Source organism: Sphaeramia orbicularis, chromosome 20, assembly GCF_902148855.1.
Source record: "Sphaeramia orbicularis chromosome 20, fSphaOr1.1, whole genome shotgun sequence".
Taxonomy (NCBI): Eukaryota; Metazoa; Chordata; class Actinopteri; order Kurtiformes; family Apogonidae; genus Sphaeramia; species Sphaeramia orbicularis.
In genome coordinates this window covers 37,041,325-37,059,466 of record NC_043976.1, presented here as the reverse complement: position 1 = coordinate 37,059,466, position 18,142 = coordinate 37,041,325, and the positions used below count along the sequence as shown (strand labels likewise).

Below are 18,142 nucleotides of genomic sequence, written 5' to 3'. Positions count from 1 at the left end.
AAACATTGCACATTTTTCTTTTCCAGTCCAATCCTTGTCCATTGTCCAAATCTAAACTCTTGGTCTAGTCTAGTGACAGATCACTATGGCAGTAGATTTGTTTGTTGTACGTCCCTAAAATGAGTCCAGGGTGTTCCAACGCTAAAACATTAGTTCCACCTGCTACATGTTCTAACCTGAAGAAAAAAAAAACAAAACACCTAGGAATGATCCCATGCCCCCCCTGGAAAGCCTTTGTGCCCCCCCGGGGGGGCCCGCCCCACAGTTTGAGAAACACTGCTCTAGCCGTTTTCGCGTTTCAGTCATTTCCACGTCGTCTTTGTTTCATCTATATAATAGCGTATAGTCGCGCTGCCACTGTCAGGTGGCTGTGCGAACCTCCCTTTCCCACAATACGTGTTGCAACAAAATTCCAAAGATGCCCGAGTTAGCTCCCACCTGTTTGTAAACACATGGTTTGTTTATGGCGGATGGCACTAAGAAATTGTTCACTGTAATGCAAGAGATTCAGGTGAGTAATCACAGAAAGACTTCATGATACTTAGACTATGACTGAGGTTTGACAGATTTGATGAAAAATTGGTCACAAAAGTCTCCAGCACCTTTAAATATTATTGCATCCCTCAGAAAAATACACCAATCAGCCATAACGCTCTGAAAACTAGCATAAGAAACGTTGATAATATTGATTATTTCATTCCAATGGTACCTTTCACTGGGTTGGATATATTAGGCAAGTGAACACAGGTCACAGTAACATCAAGTGACCCTTCTGAGGCAAGCTACAGGTTGTAGCCGAAACATGTCAAAGTAAAAGAATTACCGTACTTTCCGGTCTATAAGCCGCTACTTTTTTCCACACACTGTGAACCCACGGCTCTAAAATGATGCGGCTAATTTATGTTTTCTGGGCTAACAATGGATCCGGCTGACGAAGAAGGAAATAGAACTGCTGTATGTAAGCTTGGCATCAATGAATCGATGGTGAGACGTTGGAGACGGGGTGGGTGCGGCTTATAGTCCGGAAAGTATGGTAACTCTTTTTCTATCTGTCTGACAAGTACGAAAAAGAAATCTTAATAGGCAAGTGAACATTTAGCTGATGTGTTGGAAGCAGCAATGTAAGGAACTGTAACTTTGACCAGGTCCATATTGTAACGGTGTTGACTGGGTCAGAGCATCTCCACAACTGCAGCTCTTGTTGGGTGTTCCTAGTCTGCAGTGGTTAGTACCTACCAACAAGACCAACGCTGAACATTGTAATGACCCCCCTACCACCCCCTGCATCTATACCCCCGTTGCTCCCGTTGTGAATTGCCCAATATCTTTGGATGTTCTGATATTGTTGGAAATAACATTGCGGATCGCCCAAAGTCCTTGGATGTTCTAATGCTGTTGGAGACGTGACACTGCTTGGCCTGGCGGGTCGATCCAGCACTGATTAATGACTTCCAGATGTTCTTGTTGACTTCTATGGTTTGGCCAAAGTGGGTTGGAATTCAAATCAGAGGTTAATTAAGGATAAGATGGCTGACATTTTAGCTCCTTGTTTGGGCATAATGATAAGATGGTCAGTAACTTAGCTCCTTATTTGGTCAAAGATTTCTGAGAAGTGGAATAAAGATGGGTGAACATCCCTGATGTGTTTTCCAGTTTGCTGTCCTCAACACTCCCTGCTGCCTTACTACTATCACTATCCACTCACCTCATTTGTTTCCGATCTGCCCCCATAACCAACTACTGACCCCAAAAGACCTGAAAAATGTAGGTCAACATTGGCATCCAACATCTACATTGGCCCCAATTTGACCTAGAACAGGGGTGTCAAACTCAGATCTTCGAGGGCCGGTAACCTGCATGTTTTAGATGTTTCTCTCTTCCAGCACACCTGACGGTCGTTATCAGTCTTCTGCAGAGCTTGATGGTAGGCTTATCATTTGAATCAGTTGTGTTGGAAGAGGGATACATCTAAAACATGCAGGATACCGGCCCTCAAGGATCTGAGTTTGACACCCCGGACCTAGAGGATGAAGGTCAAGGTCGACACCCAAAGAACTTGTCCAAGACCTTCCCAAGTTGAACCTAAAAACCAAACCTGAAAGAGTTCGGACAATTTGGTTTAGCGTAAACATGTTGACAATGATGTACAGACACACAGACGGACGCCAAAGAGTACAACAAATGGACTAAGGAAGAACATCCCAATCTCAGGCTAAATGAGAATCTGTGGGAGGTGTTGGAAAAATAAATCTGATCCATGGAGGTCCAGCTCTCTACATCCAGGACGTCAGGGATCTGCTGCTAACGTCTTTGTCCAGATACCACAGCAGACTCTCAGAGGTCTGGTGGAGTCTAGAACATGTTTTAGTAGAAAAAGGGGAACCTACACGATATTAGTCAGGCTGTGATAATGTTCTGCTCCCGAAGATGTTGGACTGATTGAGATCCGGTTGTTCTTTAGATACTTTTAGTAGGGATTAACAACATTACAAGATCTGGAGATGCTCTGACCCACTGATTTGACCATCACAATCTCTCGTTTGTCAAAGTTAAACAGATTCCTACTCTTGCCATTTTTGCTGTTTCTAACACATCAATATGGAAAATTACCGTATTTTTATGAAATGGTTAATTTCCGTTATTTTACAGTATCTTTTCGGCACCCCTGCTGCCGGAATAATACTGTTTTTTTTTTTTTTTTACAGTGTGATAGTCAACGGTTCGGTGTACATATTTATACTAACTTTGGCTTTTTCTTAATGCACTTGGCTGCCGCTGTGAGAAACATTCTGTACTAAATTGATTCATAATGGGGAGGAAGGAGGTTGTTTGTGAACTCCGAAACCACTGCAGCCAATAATTCTACTGGGACATTATCAGGCCGTGCATTAATCTTCTACCTTTATTACTTGTGTTTCCCGCAAAACAGTTTTCTTTCCAGCAGCTGAAGAAGAAACCACACAGGGAGAAAACACTACGAAAGACATATATTAATATACAGACTCTTTTATCACCGAGTTTATTTTTTTTTGTGTAATTCAATACTAATTTGTTCTGTTTGTTGCAGTTTAAAAGGAGAATAATCTAACGCAACAAGAACAACTAGGATACAAAAGGTCTTTAGAGGCAAAGCGCTTTTACATTTCTAAGAGTTCGAGTGCATTAAAAGAAATACGATGGGTTAGTCATAAGAAAGCCGAGTTGCCCTTAGCTACAAACAGCAGTTGCACGATTATGCTTCAAGTTAAATAAAACCGCTTGCTGCCAGTGCTATCTTAGTATGCACAGAGGGCACACTCTCTGGTGGCACAGGCATGAAATTGGCTTGAGAAATCTAGTTAGAGACAAAAACCACTACAGCACATCTTATCGCTGCATTTCTTTATTAACAGCGTGTGGAAAATTAATGAAAATCACTGGACCTGTTACAATAAAGACATCTGGAACCCGGTTTGGGGCATGGATGACTGATCCTCTAGCATCAACCAGAAACAACAGGGTGAGTTTGGGAAAGCAGAGAAGGTTCTGCCGAGGCTCAAATGTCTGTGTTGTGGTTTTAGAGCATGCACAATAATCACCATCACTTCAGACAAGCATCAGTGTTGTCGTAGAGTGGGCTTTGATTTCAGCAAACGTGGAGAAGTGTTGTGAGTCATTCTGCTGAAACATCCACTTTACTTTACCCCGCCGTATTATGTCACTTATTGGCTCCGTAATTAAAGGTTTTTAACCAAATGGAAGGTGACGCTAGTGAGGAAAACCAAGCATGTATGATACACTTAAAATATAAGTACTTGGTAGATGTTTTGGTTGGTTTTTTTTTAGCATCACTTCCATAATTATCCTTAACTCTTTATAGGGCACTCATAGAAATACACTGAAATTTCAACCTGAGAGTGTAATTGGAGGAAATAAGATTTTTTTTTTTTAGCCTTTTTGAAAGTTTTATTTTTTATTGTGTAGAAAATCAAGGTTAATGAAGTTACCATATTTGGTTCCTTACCCATAAATGGCTAAAATAAATAAATAAAAATCCAAGAAGTATTATATATATATATATATATATATATATATATATATACATGTATTATACTTCTTGGTCACAAAAGTCTCCTGCACCTTTAAGTGCAATGGGAGGTCACACTAAATATGACCATGTTAGTTTATAGAAGCTGTTTTCAACCTGAAACTTTTGTTTTTCCTGCTGTTCATACTTCACAAATATCAGATTGGATCTAAATACAGACTGACAAATGCATATATGTGGACATTAGAACTTTACTAAACCAACAAACCTGATGTGTGACTAGAATATCTGCGCAGTACTGTATATACGAGTGGTTTTCAAGTAAAATCCAGAAGCAGGAAAATGGATGTTTTCAAAGAATGACTCTCAACAGAACCAATATGAAGACTTACAGGGGTTGGACAAAATAATGGAAACACCTTCACCTCAAGATGATAATGCCCCAATCCATACAGCTAGAATTGTTAAAGAATGGCATGAGGAACATTCTAATGAAGTTGAGCATCTCGTATGGCCGGCACAGTCCCCAGACCTCAACATTATTGAGCATTTATGGTCAGTTTTAGAGATTCAAGTAAGACGTCGATTTCCACCGCCATCGTCTCTAAAAGAGTTGGAGGGTATTCTAACTGAAGAATGGCTTAAAATTCCTTTGGAAACAATTCACAAGTTGTATGAATCAATACCTCGGAGAACTGAGGCTGTAATTGCCGCAAAAGGCGGACCTACACCATATTAAATTATATTTTGTTGATTTTTTAAGGTGTTTCCATTATTTTGTCCAACCCCTGTATCTGTATTTGATCATTTAAAGCTTGATTCTGGTTCTCACTTCACCTTTCCTTTGTCCTCTATGATGTAGGTTTGGTATATGGACAGTTACACCAACAGCAAGATAGTGCGCGAGTACAAGTCAATGGATGACTTTGTGTCCGGAGTGGTTTCTCGGACCTACAGCCTGCCCTTCAAATGGGAGGGAACCAATCACATCGTCTACAACGGGTCGCTTTACTACAACAAGTACCAGAGCAACATTATCGTCAAGTACAGCTTCGACAGCGGCAGCGTGCTAGCCCAGCGAGCCCTGGAATTCGCCGGCTTCCACAACATGTACCCGTACACGTGGGGCGGGTACTCCGACATCGACGTCATGGCGGACGAACTGGGGATGTGGGTCGTATATGCCACCAACCAAAACGCCGGGAATGTGGTCATCTCCCAGATCGACCCCGACACCCTCCAGGTCCTGAAGACTTGGAACACGGAATACTCCAAAAGGAATGCAGGCGAGTCGTTCATGATCTGTGGAACACTCTATATCACTAACTCTCACCTGTCGGGAGCCAAGGTTTACTACGCATACTCGACCAAGACGTCGACTTACGAGTACATAGACATTCCTTTCCACAACCAGTACTTTCATATCTCTATGCTTGACTACAACGCCAGGGAGAGAGCGCTGTACGCCTGGAATAACGGACACCAGGTAATATTCAATGTCACCCTCTTCCATGTCATTAAAACAGATGATGACTCTTAGACTTTACACGACTCCCAAACCCACAACTAAAGCACCACCTATTGTGATACGAGGAACTCCTAAAATGTCTGAATTTGTCTAAAATGGACTGGTATCTCTTCTTGCTATTACTTGAACTTTTCTAATTTGTGGTTCTGGATTCGTGGCTGAAATAAGCATGGACACCAATGACTTGATACCTTCTTAAAAAAGAACATGCTACACATTTTCTAAACTTTTCCATTGCTGCTGATCATCCTGGTACGCCTTATTTGCTGTATTGAGTCTGCGAGCCGAAGACTCTCGATAGCTTTTGCATGAATGTCTACATTTCGTCTGCGGTGGAATTTTTCTCTAATATTGCTGTGTTTTTGTTTTTGCTTATGGTGTTTGCATTTTTGTCTATTTAGAAGTCTATTTAAAGTATTTAAACCTCAAAGACCCCTATTTGACACAATGTAAATCTAGGTGAAGATAAAGAAAAATAACCATTCTTTTAAAGATGAGCTTGTAAAATATTGCTATTATGTATGTCACTGTGGAAGGAAAACATTTGTATTTTTTATAAAACAAAACCGTAGAAGATTATCTGTGCATTTTCATTAAACTTAAATTATTGTACATTTCATTAAAAGTGTTTTTGGCTGGTAAAAATCGATCATCTGCAATAATCTGATGAAGACAGACTTTCATGATTTTTATTTCAACCATAAACTTTCTAGTTCCAGAAGATTCCCATAGTGGAAATGTTCATGTGTACCTTTAGATGTTAATGATAGAGATATACACTAATCAGTGATAATATTATGGCCGCTGACAAGCAAAGTGGAATTAATTTGGATTATCTCGCTCCAATGGGACCTGATACATTAAGCAGCAAGTGAACAGGTAGACCTCAAAATTGATGTGTTAGAAAGAAGAAAATGGGCAAGAGTTGGGATCTGAGCAACTTCTACAAGACAGAACTTATGACGTCTAAATAACTGGGTCAGAGCATCTCCAGATCTTGTTGCTCATTCCCAATGTAAAATGGTTAATATCTACTAAAAGCAGGGGTCTCCAATCCTGGTCCTCAAGGGCCAGTATCTTACATGTTTTAGATGTATCCCACTTGCACACACCTGATTCAAATAATAAGCCTATCATCAAGTTCTGCAGAAGTCTGGTAATGACTGTCAGGTGTGCTGGAAGCTGGAAGCAGCCCTCGAGGACCAGGATTGGAGACCCCTGACCAAAAGTAACCAAAGAACAACAACCGGATCTCAACCAGTCCTGCATCTATGGGAGCAGAACATTATTACCACCTGTCTAATAATGTGTTGGTCCACCTTTGTCCAGTAAAACAGTTCTGACCAGAGGCCTAGACTCCATCAGACCACTCCAGGTGTGTGTGGTTTCTGGATCAAGACATTAGCAGCAGATCCCTGAAGTCCTGGAATGGATTGGACTTGTTTATCCAGTATGTTCCATAGGTGTGAGATTGGGATGACCTTCCTTAGTCCATTTTTGTTCTGGAGTTGTGGAGTTGTGGCTGCAGTTGTGGAGATGCTCAGATCCAGTCATGACCATTACAATATTTTGCCCTTTCCAACACATCAGCTTCAGCGACTAAATGTTCACTTGCTCTCTAATATATCCAACCCAGTGAAAGGTCCCACTGGAATGAAATAATCAATATCAATGTTATGGCTGATCAGTGGACATTTTTTTCTCTGAGCAGTTGTTGAAAGACATTGAAGACTCTGGATGTTCACAGGTGAGTAAAGTAGGTGAAAATACCAGGTGAAAAAGGTGGATGTAAAGAGGTTCCTGTTGGCTCTTGGAGTATCGTCAGTGTTGCCAACTCCTCAGTAAGGGAAGTAGCTATTGGCTGTCTTAAAAGTGGCTAAAGTACGCTTATAGGGCTTATATAGCTCTGGAGGTAGTGCAGTCCTCACCTCATACAGAGACTCCTTCTGCCCCTCTTCATCCATCACCCACTCCAAATAAATTTCCACCTGGGGGGGGGCTGTGAGTACTTTGGGATGGTGGAGGGGCTCACGGTCCTCATTGAGGTCAGTAACTGTAGGACGATACATGCTTTTAAATCTGACTCTCCAAAACACCAGGAAAGTCTCCAGTGACACCAGAAAAAGTCGCGACATTTGTCGCTAAGAGGATTTGAAAAGTCGGCAGATTTAGCGAAAAAGTAGCCAAGTTGGCGACACTGAGTATCGTCACCTTCCTAAACTCATTTATAACTTTTTTTTTTGCCAAAATCATCAAGTTTTGGTTACATTAGTTTTGTTTCCTGAAAAATCTAGAAAAAAATGTTCTGCAATTATTTTACAAAGGTGACATAAGTAACGACAGACGCCTCATGAAAAGTGCAGGTGTAGGTTTAACACTGCACTACTGTCTATAGATAACACTGGTCAACAACAAATTTATTGTTTAAGTTTTTTGAGCTAATTTAGGATAATTTTGGTGTGCTGAATCCAAATATCACATTAATTTTGCTCAATCAGGTCAACTTTCTGAACTATGCTACATACTGGCTTTTTTAACATTTTTGCTTACATTTATGGGCATTTTCACATCATATGATACAAAATTCTTTCATATTTCTTGCAATAAACAAGTTCTGAAGATTTTACTTTTGCCAATTTATGATTAATGTTTTTTTTTAATATTACAGGTGAATGAAATGGCTTCGACTAGAAGATCTTGCAAAAATAAGCCTGAACGTATTCTGCTACATCTGCAGTGAATACACCATTGTACCTAACAGGAATCCTGTTAAAATTTTTTTTTTTTTTTCTCTTAAAACCTATTTTGGGTGAGAACTATATAAAAAAATCAACCGATAAAGTCACAAAAATGTAATCAATTTTGTGAGAAGATCAAATTTTTCAAAATCAAATTAGCAAAAAACCAGACCTGATTGAGAAAAACAGATGTCATTTTTGGATGTAGCGGTGCAAAATGGTCCTAATTCAGTTGAAAAAACCTAGACAACTTGCAAAAAACATTTTTGTGTAACCCAGTGTAATCACAAAAGGAAACCTCATAACCATAGAACAATGGTAGGGACAATCGCAGCTATTAAAGTGTTTTATCACACCGCACAACATCGACACTGACTGCAAATGCGTAGATGAAAACTATAAAATTCCTTCACGACAGATGAGTATATGAAAATATGTTCCTGTCTGGTACTAGTATTGTTTCTGCTGCTGTGTTGACAGTTCATATTAATTGAAGCACAACTTGGCTCAGTTTATTTATCCTCTCCTTCGGTGCTAACTCTGCTTCGCCTACACTTTTATCACCTGACTATGGATGTATGCAGAACTGTGATGCATTCTGGGTGATATACAACCCCAGGAGTGACCATCATTGCTACATCAGACCTCTGAGGGTCGATCTTAGCGAGGTCGCCTCAGTTTTCAGGGGAATAATGGCACATTCCAAAGTGCTGGGAGGTAGAATATATTTCTCTTGGAGTTAACTACATCCCACCTCAAAGCATTCCAGACGATCCATGTTGGACATAAACAACAAATTTGGAGGACCGCAGATCTGAGCTGCTGTTTGCTTTGTACCTGAAGAAGCATTTTGACTGTTGACAGTAGTACAGTGTTCTCATATACGCAAAAAAGATGGAAGAGGCAAAATGATGGATGAGCTAATCAGGGTGGGGGGGTGGGGGGGGCAGTCAACCCCCCCCCCCTCTGGTTTTTACATCCCTACTTCTGCTCAATGAATTTCATCCTCGGGGAAGGACAACCAACCAACTGAAATAACAGGCAGGTTGTGGCTGACTCTTCTTCCACCTATATCCTACATTACCGGCACTAACCTTCACCTGAACCGAACTGTCGGCAGTCTCAGAATTCGCAAACGTCCCCATGCACTGGGGCGGATACGGAATACAGGTTAGAAGTTGTGAAAATTTCGTGTAAGATCAGCTGTATAATAGAGGAATAGAACTCAGGAGATGGACATTGAAAGAATGTCAAGTTTACTTTTGTTTCACTCCAGCGTTAGTTACATTAGTTATGGACCGCATACCCCCCCCTCTGTTTTATGGACAAATTGCACCCTGCAGCTAATTATACATTGTGGAGTTTAGTTTTTTTTTATTAACTTTCTTTATTGGAAGTAAGTTCAGAAGCATGACAATGCTATGTGGTAAAAAGGACTTCCATTCTTTCATTTTTCTTTTTATTTATTTATTTATTTATTTATTTATTTATTTATTTATTTAATAGGGACAGTGCATATTAATGAACATCTACAACAGTTGCAGCTGTAAATATGCCAGATTGTAGCAGCAGTGCTAATTTCCATCTGTAGTCCCTAGGCAGGTGACAAAAAAGACAACTGACAAAAAGGCAAAATATTATAAAAGACATTGTAAAAAAAATAGTACAAAGAAATGCAAAACATCCTAAAAACACACAGGACAACACAGTGAGGATGATCTACTGATGGTCACAGGCTTGGTTTTCCTTCATCCAATGTTTAAGTTGTGATTTGAAGGAGGCATATGATTGTGAGTCTCTTATGTTGAGCGGTAAACTGTTCCAATATTTAGTCCCAGTGACTGAAAGTGCAGTTTGTCCAAAAGTATCCCTCCCCAATCCCACCCTACCCAAAACAAATGGTAAATGGACTGCACTTTTATAGCGCATTTTCTACACCTTCATTCACCCATTCACACACACATTCATACACCAGTGGGCCACTGCTGCCATGCAAGGCGCTGCCAGCAATGTAGGGTTCAGCGTCTTGCCCAAGGACACTTCGACATTCGGACAGTCGGAGCCAGGATTCAAACCACCAACCCTTCGGTCATTGGACCCACTCTACCAACTGGGCCACAGTCGCCCCACCAGTCGCACCCAAGAAGACAATCTTTAATGTAAATCCAATATTGACATGTAATCAGTACAGAATAGATACAATTGTCTAATTAATAAATAAATAAATAAAAAATAAGTAGCTAAAATAAAACAAAAAAAAAAAAAGGGGGGGGGGGGGGCTCAGTCATCACAATCAGGCAGAGATGCTAAGGTTTCAATATAATTTAAGAGAGGTCTCCAAGTTTTTTCAAATTACTTTAAGGAGCCACTGAGGGAAAATCTAAGCTTTTCAAGTCTAAAATGTAATAAGAATGTCACGTCATCTTGTAATAAAGCCGAATTATGTAATAAACTGACGCATTTTGTAATAAACTATGTCAACGCATTATATAGTAATTTTTTTCTTTCTTCCCGTACCGAACCGAAAAAAAATTGAACCGTGGCTTTCAAAACCAAAAACGTACCGAACCGAAAATTTTGTGTACCATTACAGGCCTAATAAGGATGATGCTTAAATCCCAGTTTAGACCATTCCCATATATTTTTGACAAGACAAAATTATTTTACATATAAAGGCGATACGAGCTGACATACCTCACCTCACCTCACCTCATACCGGCTGAAGGCATCACCGTTTGTCAAATTGCCAGAGGCGAGTTTTAGAATGTTGCACAGTACAGTGTAATTTTCTCATTATTTTTGGAGTGTTTTTAGTTCACCTGTTAACATGAAGCAGCGTTATCATCAACTGTTCTTCCAGTAAATCATGCCTTGATGTGTTTTCTCTCCATATTAAGGCTTTTACACACCGAGTGTATGACTCAAAAGTGCAAAATACTGACCTGCAAATGTTTTACATCAAAACTCCTCGCACTGGCAATGATGGAACAGTTCAATAGAAGATTCAATAAACAGTATGTGTGCCAGGCTTTGGACAGAGATAATAATGGATTCAACATCACCTACAGCGTAATCTAGGACCTGTATCTTCAATGCAGCATTGTCTGATCGTTTGGGTCCAGTCTCCAGGTAAAAATCACACAAACGATGTAAAATGAGTTTGATTCATATGATATTTATGTCTCCTCATTATCCTCATAGTCAAGTTGTTTGCCAATGCTGCTCCACACGTTGTTCTTCAATTGATTTTCTTTATTATTCTTGTGTTTCACAGCATCCTGGTCAATATCACACAACTGAATTGCTGATGCCTTTATTCATAGTGCAAAGGCTCTGAAAAATTGACTTGTTTCGAAAGAAAAACTATAAAACACATGGTTTTTCGCTGCATCATATTTACATTCTGGGGGGATTCATGCCATAAACAGAAAAAAAAAACAACAACAACAACAAAAAAACAACTTGAATGACGTGATTTAATCACACGAAGAAACACCTCCAGTATGTAAAGACCTTCAGGCAACAATAAGTATGCAAATTATATCAACCAGCCTGTCAACAACTATTATTTTAATGTAATTATTTTCACTTTATCATCTAACCCCATCTCAAATGTCTTTAAAACATAAAAAAACAGCCAATAATACAAGAAGGAACATAGATGTTACAAGGAGTTAAATTATCTTTAACACATGCAGTGCAGTGTGGTTAGGCGTCATCAGGTTCAGGTACAGCTCTGTTTTACACAACATCACAACATATGAAAATAGGTTCTAGAAGCACATGTAGAGTTCATGTGATGGTTGATGTCAACCAGTGGCGGATCCAGAAAAAATTGATGGGGGGGTTAAGGGGGAGAAGTGAAGCAAACCAACATTATAAATGCTTCAAATCACATAAAGCTTTTTTTTTTTTTTTATTATCATACACTAATAGAATGAATATAATTGAACCTCACTAATGTGACCATTAATGGAACTAAAGCCAAGAGTTGGCGTTAACCCTTTATACAGGGGTTGGACAAAATAATGGAAACACCTTCACCTCAAGATGATAATGCCCCAATCCATACAGCTAGAATTGTTCAAGAATGGCATGAGGAACATTCTAATGAAGTCGAACATCTCGTATGGCCGGCACAGTCCCCAGACCTCAACATTATTGAGCATTTATGGTCAGTTTTAGAGATTCAAGTAAGACGTCGATTTCCACCGCCATCGTCTCTAAAAGAGTTGGAGGGTATTCTAACTGAAGAATGGCTTAAAATTCCTTTGGAAACAATTCACAAGTTGTATGAATCAATACCTCGGAGAATTGAGGCTGTAATTGCCGCAAAAGGCGGACCTACACCATATTAAATTATATTTTCTTGATTTTTTAAGGTGTTTCCATTATTTTGTCCAACCCCTGTATAAGCACTCACAGAAATAATCTGAAATTTCAACCTTAAAATTTCAACCGAAGGACATGACAAGACTTTATTACTTTTGTGAAATTTTTCAAAATGTGTTATTGCTATGTAGAAAATGAAGATAAATTAAGTTACCACATTTGGTTCCTTACCCATAAGTGGCAAAAAAAAAAAAAAAATCAAGAAATAAATCTAAAAAATACAAGAAAAACACATGTAAGATGAAAAGAACATGTATTTTAGAACATTAGAACATCAGTTTTACACCAACATCAGTGCTGATCCAGACCCCTGTCCACATCCACATTATCCCTTTGAACATCATTACTTACATTAGTACCATTACTTCATGGTACCTAACTTACAGACCGCATTGGACCTGACATTATTGACTCATTATCCTCAGTAGCTGGGTTTCCATTACAGTTTTCTGCAAAATAAAACTGATATTTCTACCATTTCGACAAAGTTGTAAGTGTTTCCATTAAAGAGTCTTTGGCTTCTGATGTGTGATTCTAGTCAAGTCCCGTCTTGTGACATGTCATAATTCTCCTAAAATACTGTATAGTTCTCGCAAGACGCTCGTTTAAGGAAGATGGAGCCAGTGAGTTTCATGTAAAACCTCCACGGTGTTCCCACTGTGGTGTTGGTTCATCTACTGTTATTAAAGTGACTGAAACAAAAGAAGAAGGGAATGTAGAATCGTCCCAAGGCAAAGTCCTTCTTTATGGCAGCAGGGACACATAATGGATTTATGGAAGAGAATTGTACATCAGGAATTCACCAACAAGTTGTGGATCCAGAATTTCTGAATGACCCGGGCAACATTTAATGAACTGTGCGATGTTGTCGAACCTCTGGTGTCACCAGACTTGTCCTGCCCTCGGGAAGCAGTTCCTACACAAAAGCCTGTGTCTATTGCCTGAAACAAACTAGAACCACCTGTTCTAAGTACAGGGTCATAGGTGAGATGTTTGGCTTGAGCAAAACCACCGGAACCAGGTGGGTGAAAATGTGCAGAATGTGTTTCCATTATATTTTTGCGCTACATTTCTACAGTCGCGGAAAAAATTATTAGACCACCAAAAGTCATCAGAAACAATGGTTATGCAATCAAGTCCTTACTCCTGTGTGTATCATGTGACTAAAACAGACCTAAAAGAAAACATGGAATGCCTAAAAGCACTGTTTTTGTCAGTACAAAGCCATAGATATTGATGTAAGAACTGAAGTGATTTTGGTTATTATCAAGAAAACTATGGAAAATGCAATCTATAAACCCAGTTTGGTATGAATTCAACCAATAGTTTTGCCGCTAAAGTGTTTAAAAAAAAAAAAAAAGAACCAAAAACAATGAAGCAGCAGTAAAGAAAATCCTTAATGCACATGTATAAATGATAAGTTGAGGCATAATATTGTTAAAACTGAACTTATTTTTCTTAAATATCATTTTTTTTCCACATCTTTTTTTGTTTGGATTGTTTGTAAATGTACAGTCACAGAAAAAAATTATTAGACCACCAAAAGTCATCAAAAACAATAGTTATATAATCCAGTACTAACTCCTGTGTGTATCATGTGACTAAAACAGACCGAAAAGAAAACATGGAATGTCTAAAAGCAATGTTTTTGTCAGTACAAAGCCATAGATATTGATGTAAGAACTGAAGTGATTTTGGTTATTATCAAGAAAACCATGGAAAATGGATAGATATCAGCTCTGAAATTAAACTCTTATTCGCTATTTTTTGTTTTATCATTATATTTGCCCAAACAAATGTACCTTTAGTTGTACCAGCCATTAAAATGAACAAGAAATTGAAGAAAACAAGGGTAGCCTAATCATTTTTTCCGCGATTGTATATCAAAATGTCTTAAAATCCATCTCTTGAGAGCGTCAATATTTTTGTGACCTTTGACCGTTTTTGCAACATTTTGTTTCCATTATGAAACTTACATTTTGCGTATTTGTGAGGGTAATGGAAACCCAGCTACTGTAACTGTTCCTGCCACTGTCTTGTAATGTATGTGGAAATTACCAAAAATAGTCACATGCCCGATAAAGGGTTAATAAGGTCATCCTCACTTATGGCATTGATTTCCATTGTATTCCAATGCGCCGAGGGTGCCGGTAGGTAAAACTGACACTGATGTCAACATTCACTGCGCAAAAAAGAGACGATCTAATTTGCTGTAAAATAAATAAATAAATGTAAATAAACCCCTACTTTTTTGTTGCATGATGCACATATTAATTACATACAAAAAATTCCCCCAGTTCTTTAGAGATTTATCCAAACTCCTCTTAAGAATACACAAGATAAATCTGACACATATTTGTTTTGCTATGTTTTTTGTTTTTTTTTTTTTGTCATTTTGTCGATACTTGAAATGCAGCTGTAATAAATAACTCCCCATCACTGTCATCATTCATATTTTAAGATGCTGAAAAATATCCACCAATTAACCCTCCGGTATCTGGGTACATCTTTTAGGGACACTTCGCACTTCGTTTTAAAAAACTTCATATTATTTTTCACAATTTAAATAAGGTTAGAATTCAGAAGTTGTTCATTTTTGCATGATCTTTAAAATTCTGGCTACCAACTAAAATGTGCACATTGTAAACAAAAGAAAATTGCAAGAGTAACATCTGTCTCCCAAGTGTGCCTAAAATGCACTGTTTCTTCCATCTGATATGTATGATTAGGGCTGACCTTGATTTACAAAAATAAAATCAAATTAGAGCAGAAAAATAAATCAATATATAATATTTAATAGTTTAATTTATAGCTGTGCATTTTATGCACACTTGGTGACAGATGCTAGCATTTTTGAACATTTGACCTAGCACCGAAAATAATGATGCAAATTAACTAATGTTGGAGTTAATCATTAACATATGCCAGGCTGCAAAAATCAAATAATACATGATCCACTTTTTATGTAGTATATTGAAAAAAAAAAAAAATATATATTTTTTGTGTTTTTTGCATCCAAAAAAAAAAAAAAAGTTTGTTTACATTACAAGCATGGCATTTAAAGGGTTAAAAAATGTGACAGTTATTGAGTATTTGGTATTTTTATTTACGGCTCAAGTTGATGAAATAGAAAAAAGTGTAAAAGAATTAAAAACAAACTGTATGAAATTTTTTTGACATTACTCCACAAGTGTGCCAAAATGGCACACTTGGTGCTTAGTAAGGGCCATGCTGGACAGGATACCGGAGGGCAACACTGGTTAATTTGCATTATTATTTTTGGCACTAGGTCAAATGTTCAAAAATACTAGCATCTGTCATCAAGTGTGCGTAAAATGCACACCTATAAATCAAAATATTAAATATTATATATTGATTTATTTTTCTGCTCTAATTTGATCTTATTTTTGTAAATCAAGGTCAGCCCTAATCATACATACATAAAAAAATTCCTACAGTTCTTTAGAGATTTATCCAGCTCCTCTTAAGAATACACATTTTTGTTTTGCTATGTTTTTTTTTTTTTTTGTCATTTTGTCGATACTAGAAATGCAGCTGTAGTAATAACTCCCCATCACTGTCATCATTCATATTTTAAGATGCTGAAAAATATCCTGCAATTAAACCCAAAAAAAAAAAAAAATGAAACCCTGGCTGTTAGAGCAGAGGTACAAAGTGTTGTTGCTCCATCTTTGGTCTGAACTGACGGGGTTTCAGACTGTTCCAGACCTGAGCTTCGCAATTCACCAAAAATAGTCACATGCCCAATAAAGGGTTAATAAGGTCGTCCTCACTTATGGCATTGATTTCCATTGTATTCCAATGCGCAGAGGGTGCCGGTAGGTAAAACTGACGTTGATGTCAACATTCACTGCGCAAAAAAGAGACGATCTAATTTGCTGTAAAATAAATAAATAAATGTAAATAAACCCCTACTTTTTTGTTGCATGATGCACATATTAATTACATTAAAAAATCCCCCCAGTTCTTTAGAGATGTATCCAAACTCCTCTTAAGAAAACACATTTTTGTTTTGCTATGTTTTTATTTTTTCATCTTTTAGTCGATACTAGAAATGCAGCTGTAGTAACAACTCCCCATCACTGTCATCATTCATATTTTAAGATGCTGAAAAATATCCTGCAATTAAACAAAAAAAAAAAAAAACCCATGAAACCCTGGCTGTTAGAGCAGAGGTACAAAGTGTTGTTGCTCCATCTTTGGTCTGAACTGACAGGGTTTCAGACTGTTCCAGACCTGAGCTTCGCAATTAGTTGCTTGGATCTGAACCAGGCTTAAGATGTCAGCCGAGTGGGAGTCAACAAGAGCAACTTCAGCCACTAGAAGCTTTGTTTTCTCAGAGCCAGACGGGGGACAGAGTGTTCACCACGACAGCGATAATGCCTCTTTAACAAAGGTAAGACTTTCCATACGCTCATACACCCATGACGACGCCGGCGTGTGCATCATCCTTTCAATTGCGACCATACTGAATTGCCGGTAAACTGCTGGGATGAGTCAAAGCATTCACTATAATTACCTTCCCTTCACTACAGTGTCTCTATCTTAAATAAGGAGAGGTTTGTTTGTTTGCCGGGGAGGTTTGGATGTGTCACAGTGTGGTCTGTCTTTTTTTTCTTTTTTTTTTTCTTCTTCTTTAATGGGTAAACATGCAGCCAGGTATTCATGCACATCATCTGAAAAGCGCCTGAGGAAAAATACATTTGCATGCACACTCATAAATAAACAGACGTGCTCGAAGGTGGACTGCAATCTATTAATTTCATCAATCTCCATCAGTAATCAGAGGAGACGGCAGCATCATTTACTGGCCTCTAAGGCTACATTCAGATGCACGACTCGGATATTTTGGTAAAATCCGATTTTTTTTTTGTGTGCTTGTAAATGCGACTTCAATCAGTTCTGAGTATGAACTGAATGCGACCCCTGAAATGAACCACATGCGCAAAAGAGGTCTTGACGTAATACGTGACCACATAGGCACCAAGGTTCTAATAGTTTTGGATTTTCATTATAATTTAGTTTTATTTAGTTTTAATTTTTTTTTTTTCACTAATTCAGTTCGTTTTAATTTGTTTTTAGAGCAGGTTTGCTAGTTTTTTTATTCGTTTTCGTTATTTTCTAAATGCTTAGTTTTAGTTTAGTTTTAGTTTCTTCGTATCTTTTCTCTTATTTTCCGTCGTATTCAAATAAATCCCAGACAGGACTCTGCTGATTTCTCGCAACTTTAATCTACATGTTTCCAGGTAGAGTGAGGACCAGAAGACGACTAAACGACAAGTGACGGACCGTTAAATATCATATTAAATATCATATGGTGCCAGCAGCTAAAATTGCTTGAGGGAAATAAATCGATTTCGTATCAATCCGACATTGACAAAGACGAAAACAAAGGGAATTTTATCCAGAATTTTTATATGTTTTAGTTAGTTTTGT

The 18,142-nt window shown here is 38.3% G+C and overlaps 1 protein-coding gene and 1 long non-coding RNA gene across 2 annotated transcripts in view; one reads left to right on the top strand and one right to left on the bottom strand.

Annotated features, from left to right (window-relative positions):
- Positions 1-6,140, top strand: part of olfm3a (olfactomedin 3a) — a 102,893-nt gene extending 96,753 nt beyond the window's left edge. The window contains exons 5-6 of the mRNA XM_030122731.1: positions 3,393-3,499; positions 4,890-6,140. Of these exons, the coding sequence (XP_029978591.1) occupies positions 3,393-3,499; positions 4,890-5,567 (785 nt within the window). The 3' untranslated portion in view covers positions 5,568-6,140. The remainder of the gene's footprint in view (positions 1-3,392; positions 3,500-4,889) is intronic.
- Positions 267-13,818, bottom strand: LOC115410903 (uncharacterized). The gene is made up of 3 exons (XR_003934149.1): positions 13,634-13,818; positions 4,814-4,821; positions 267-279 (listed from the first exon to the last, which is right to left on the bottom strand). It is a non-coding gene; the product is annotated as an uncharacterized LOC115410903 (long non-coding RNA).
- Positions 13,819-18,142: the final 4,324 nt, after the last annotated feature.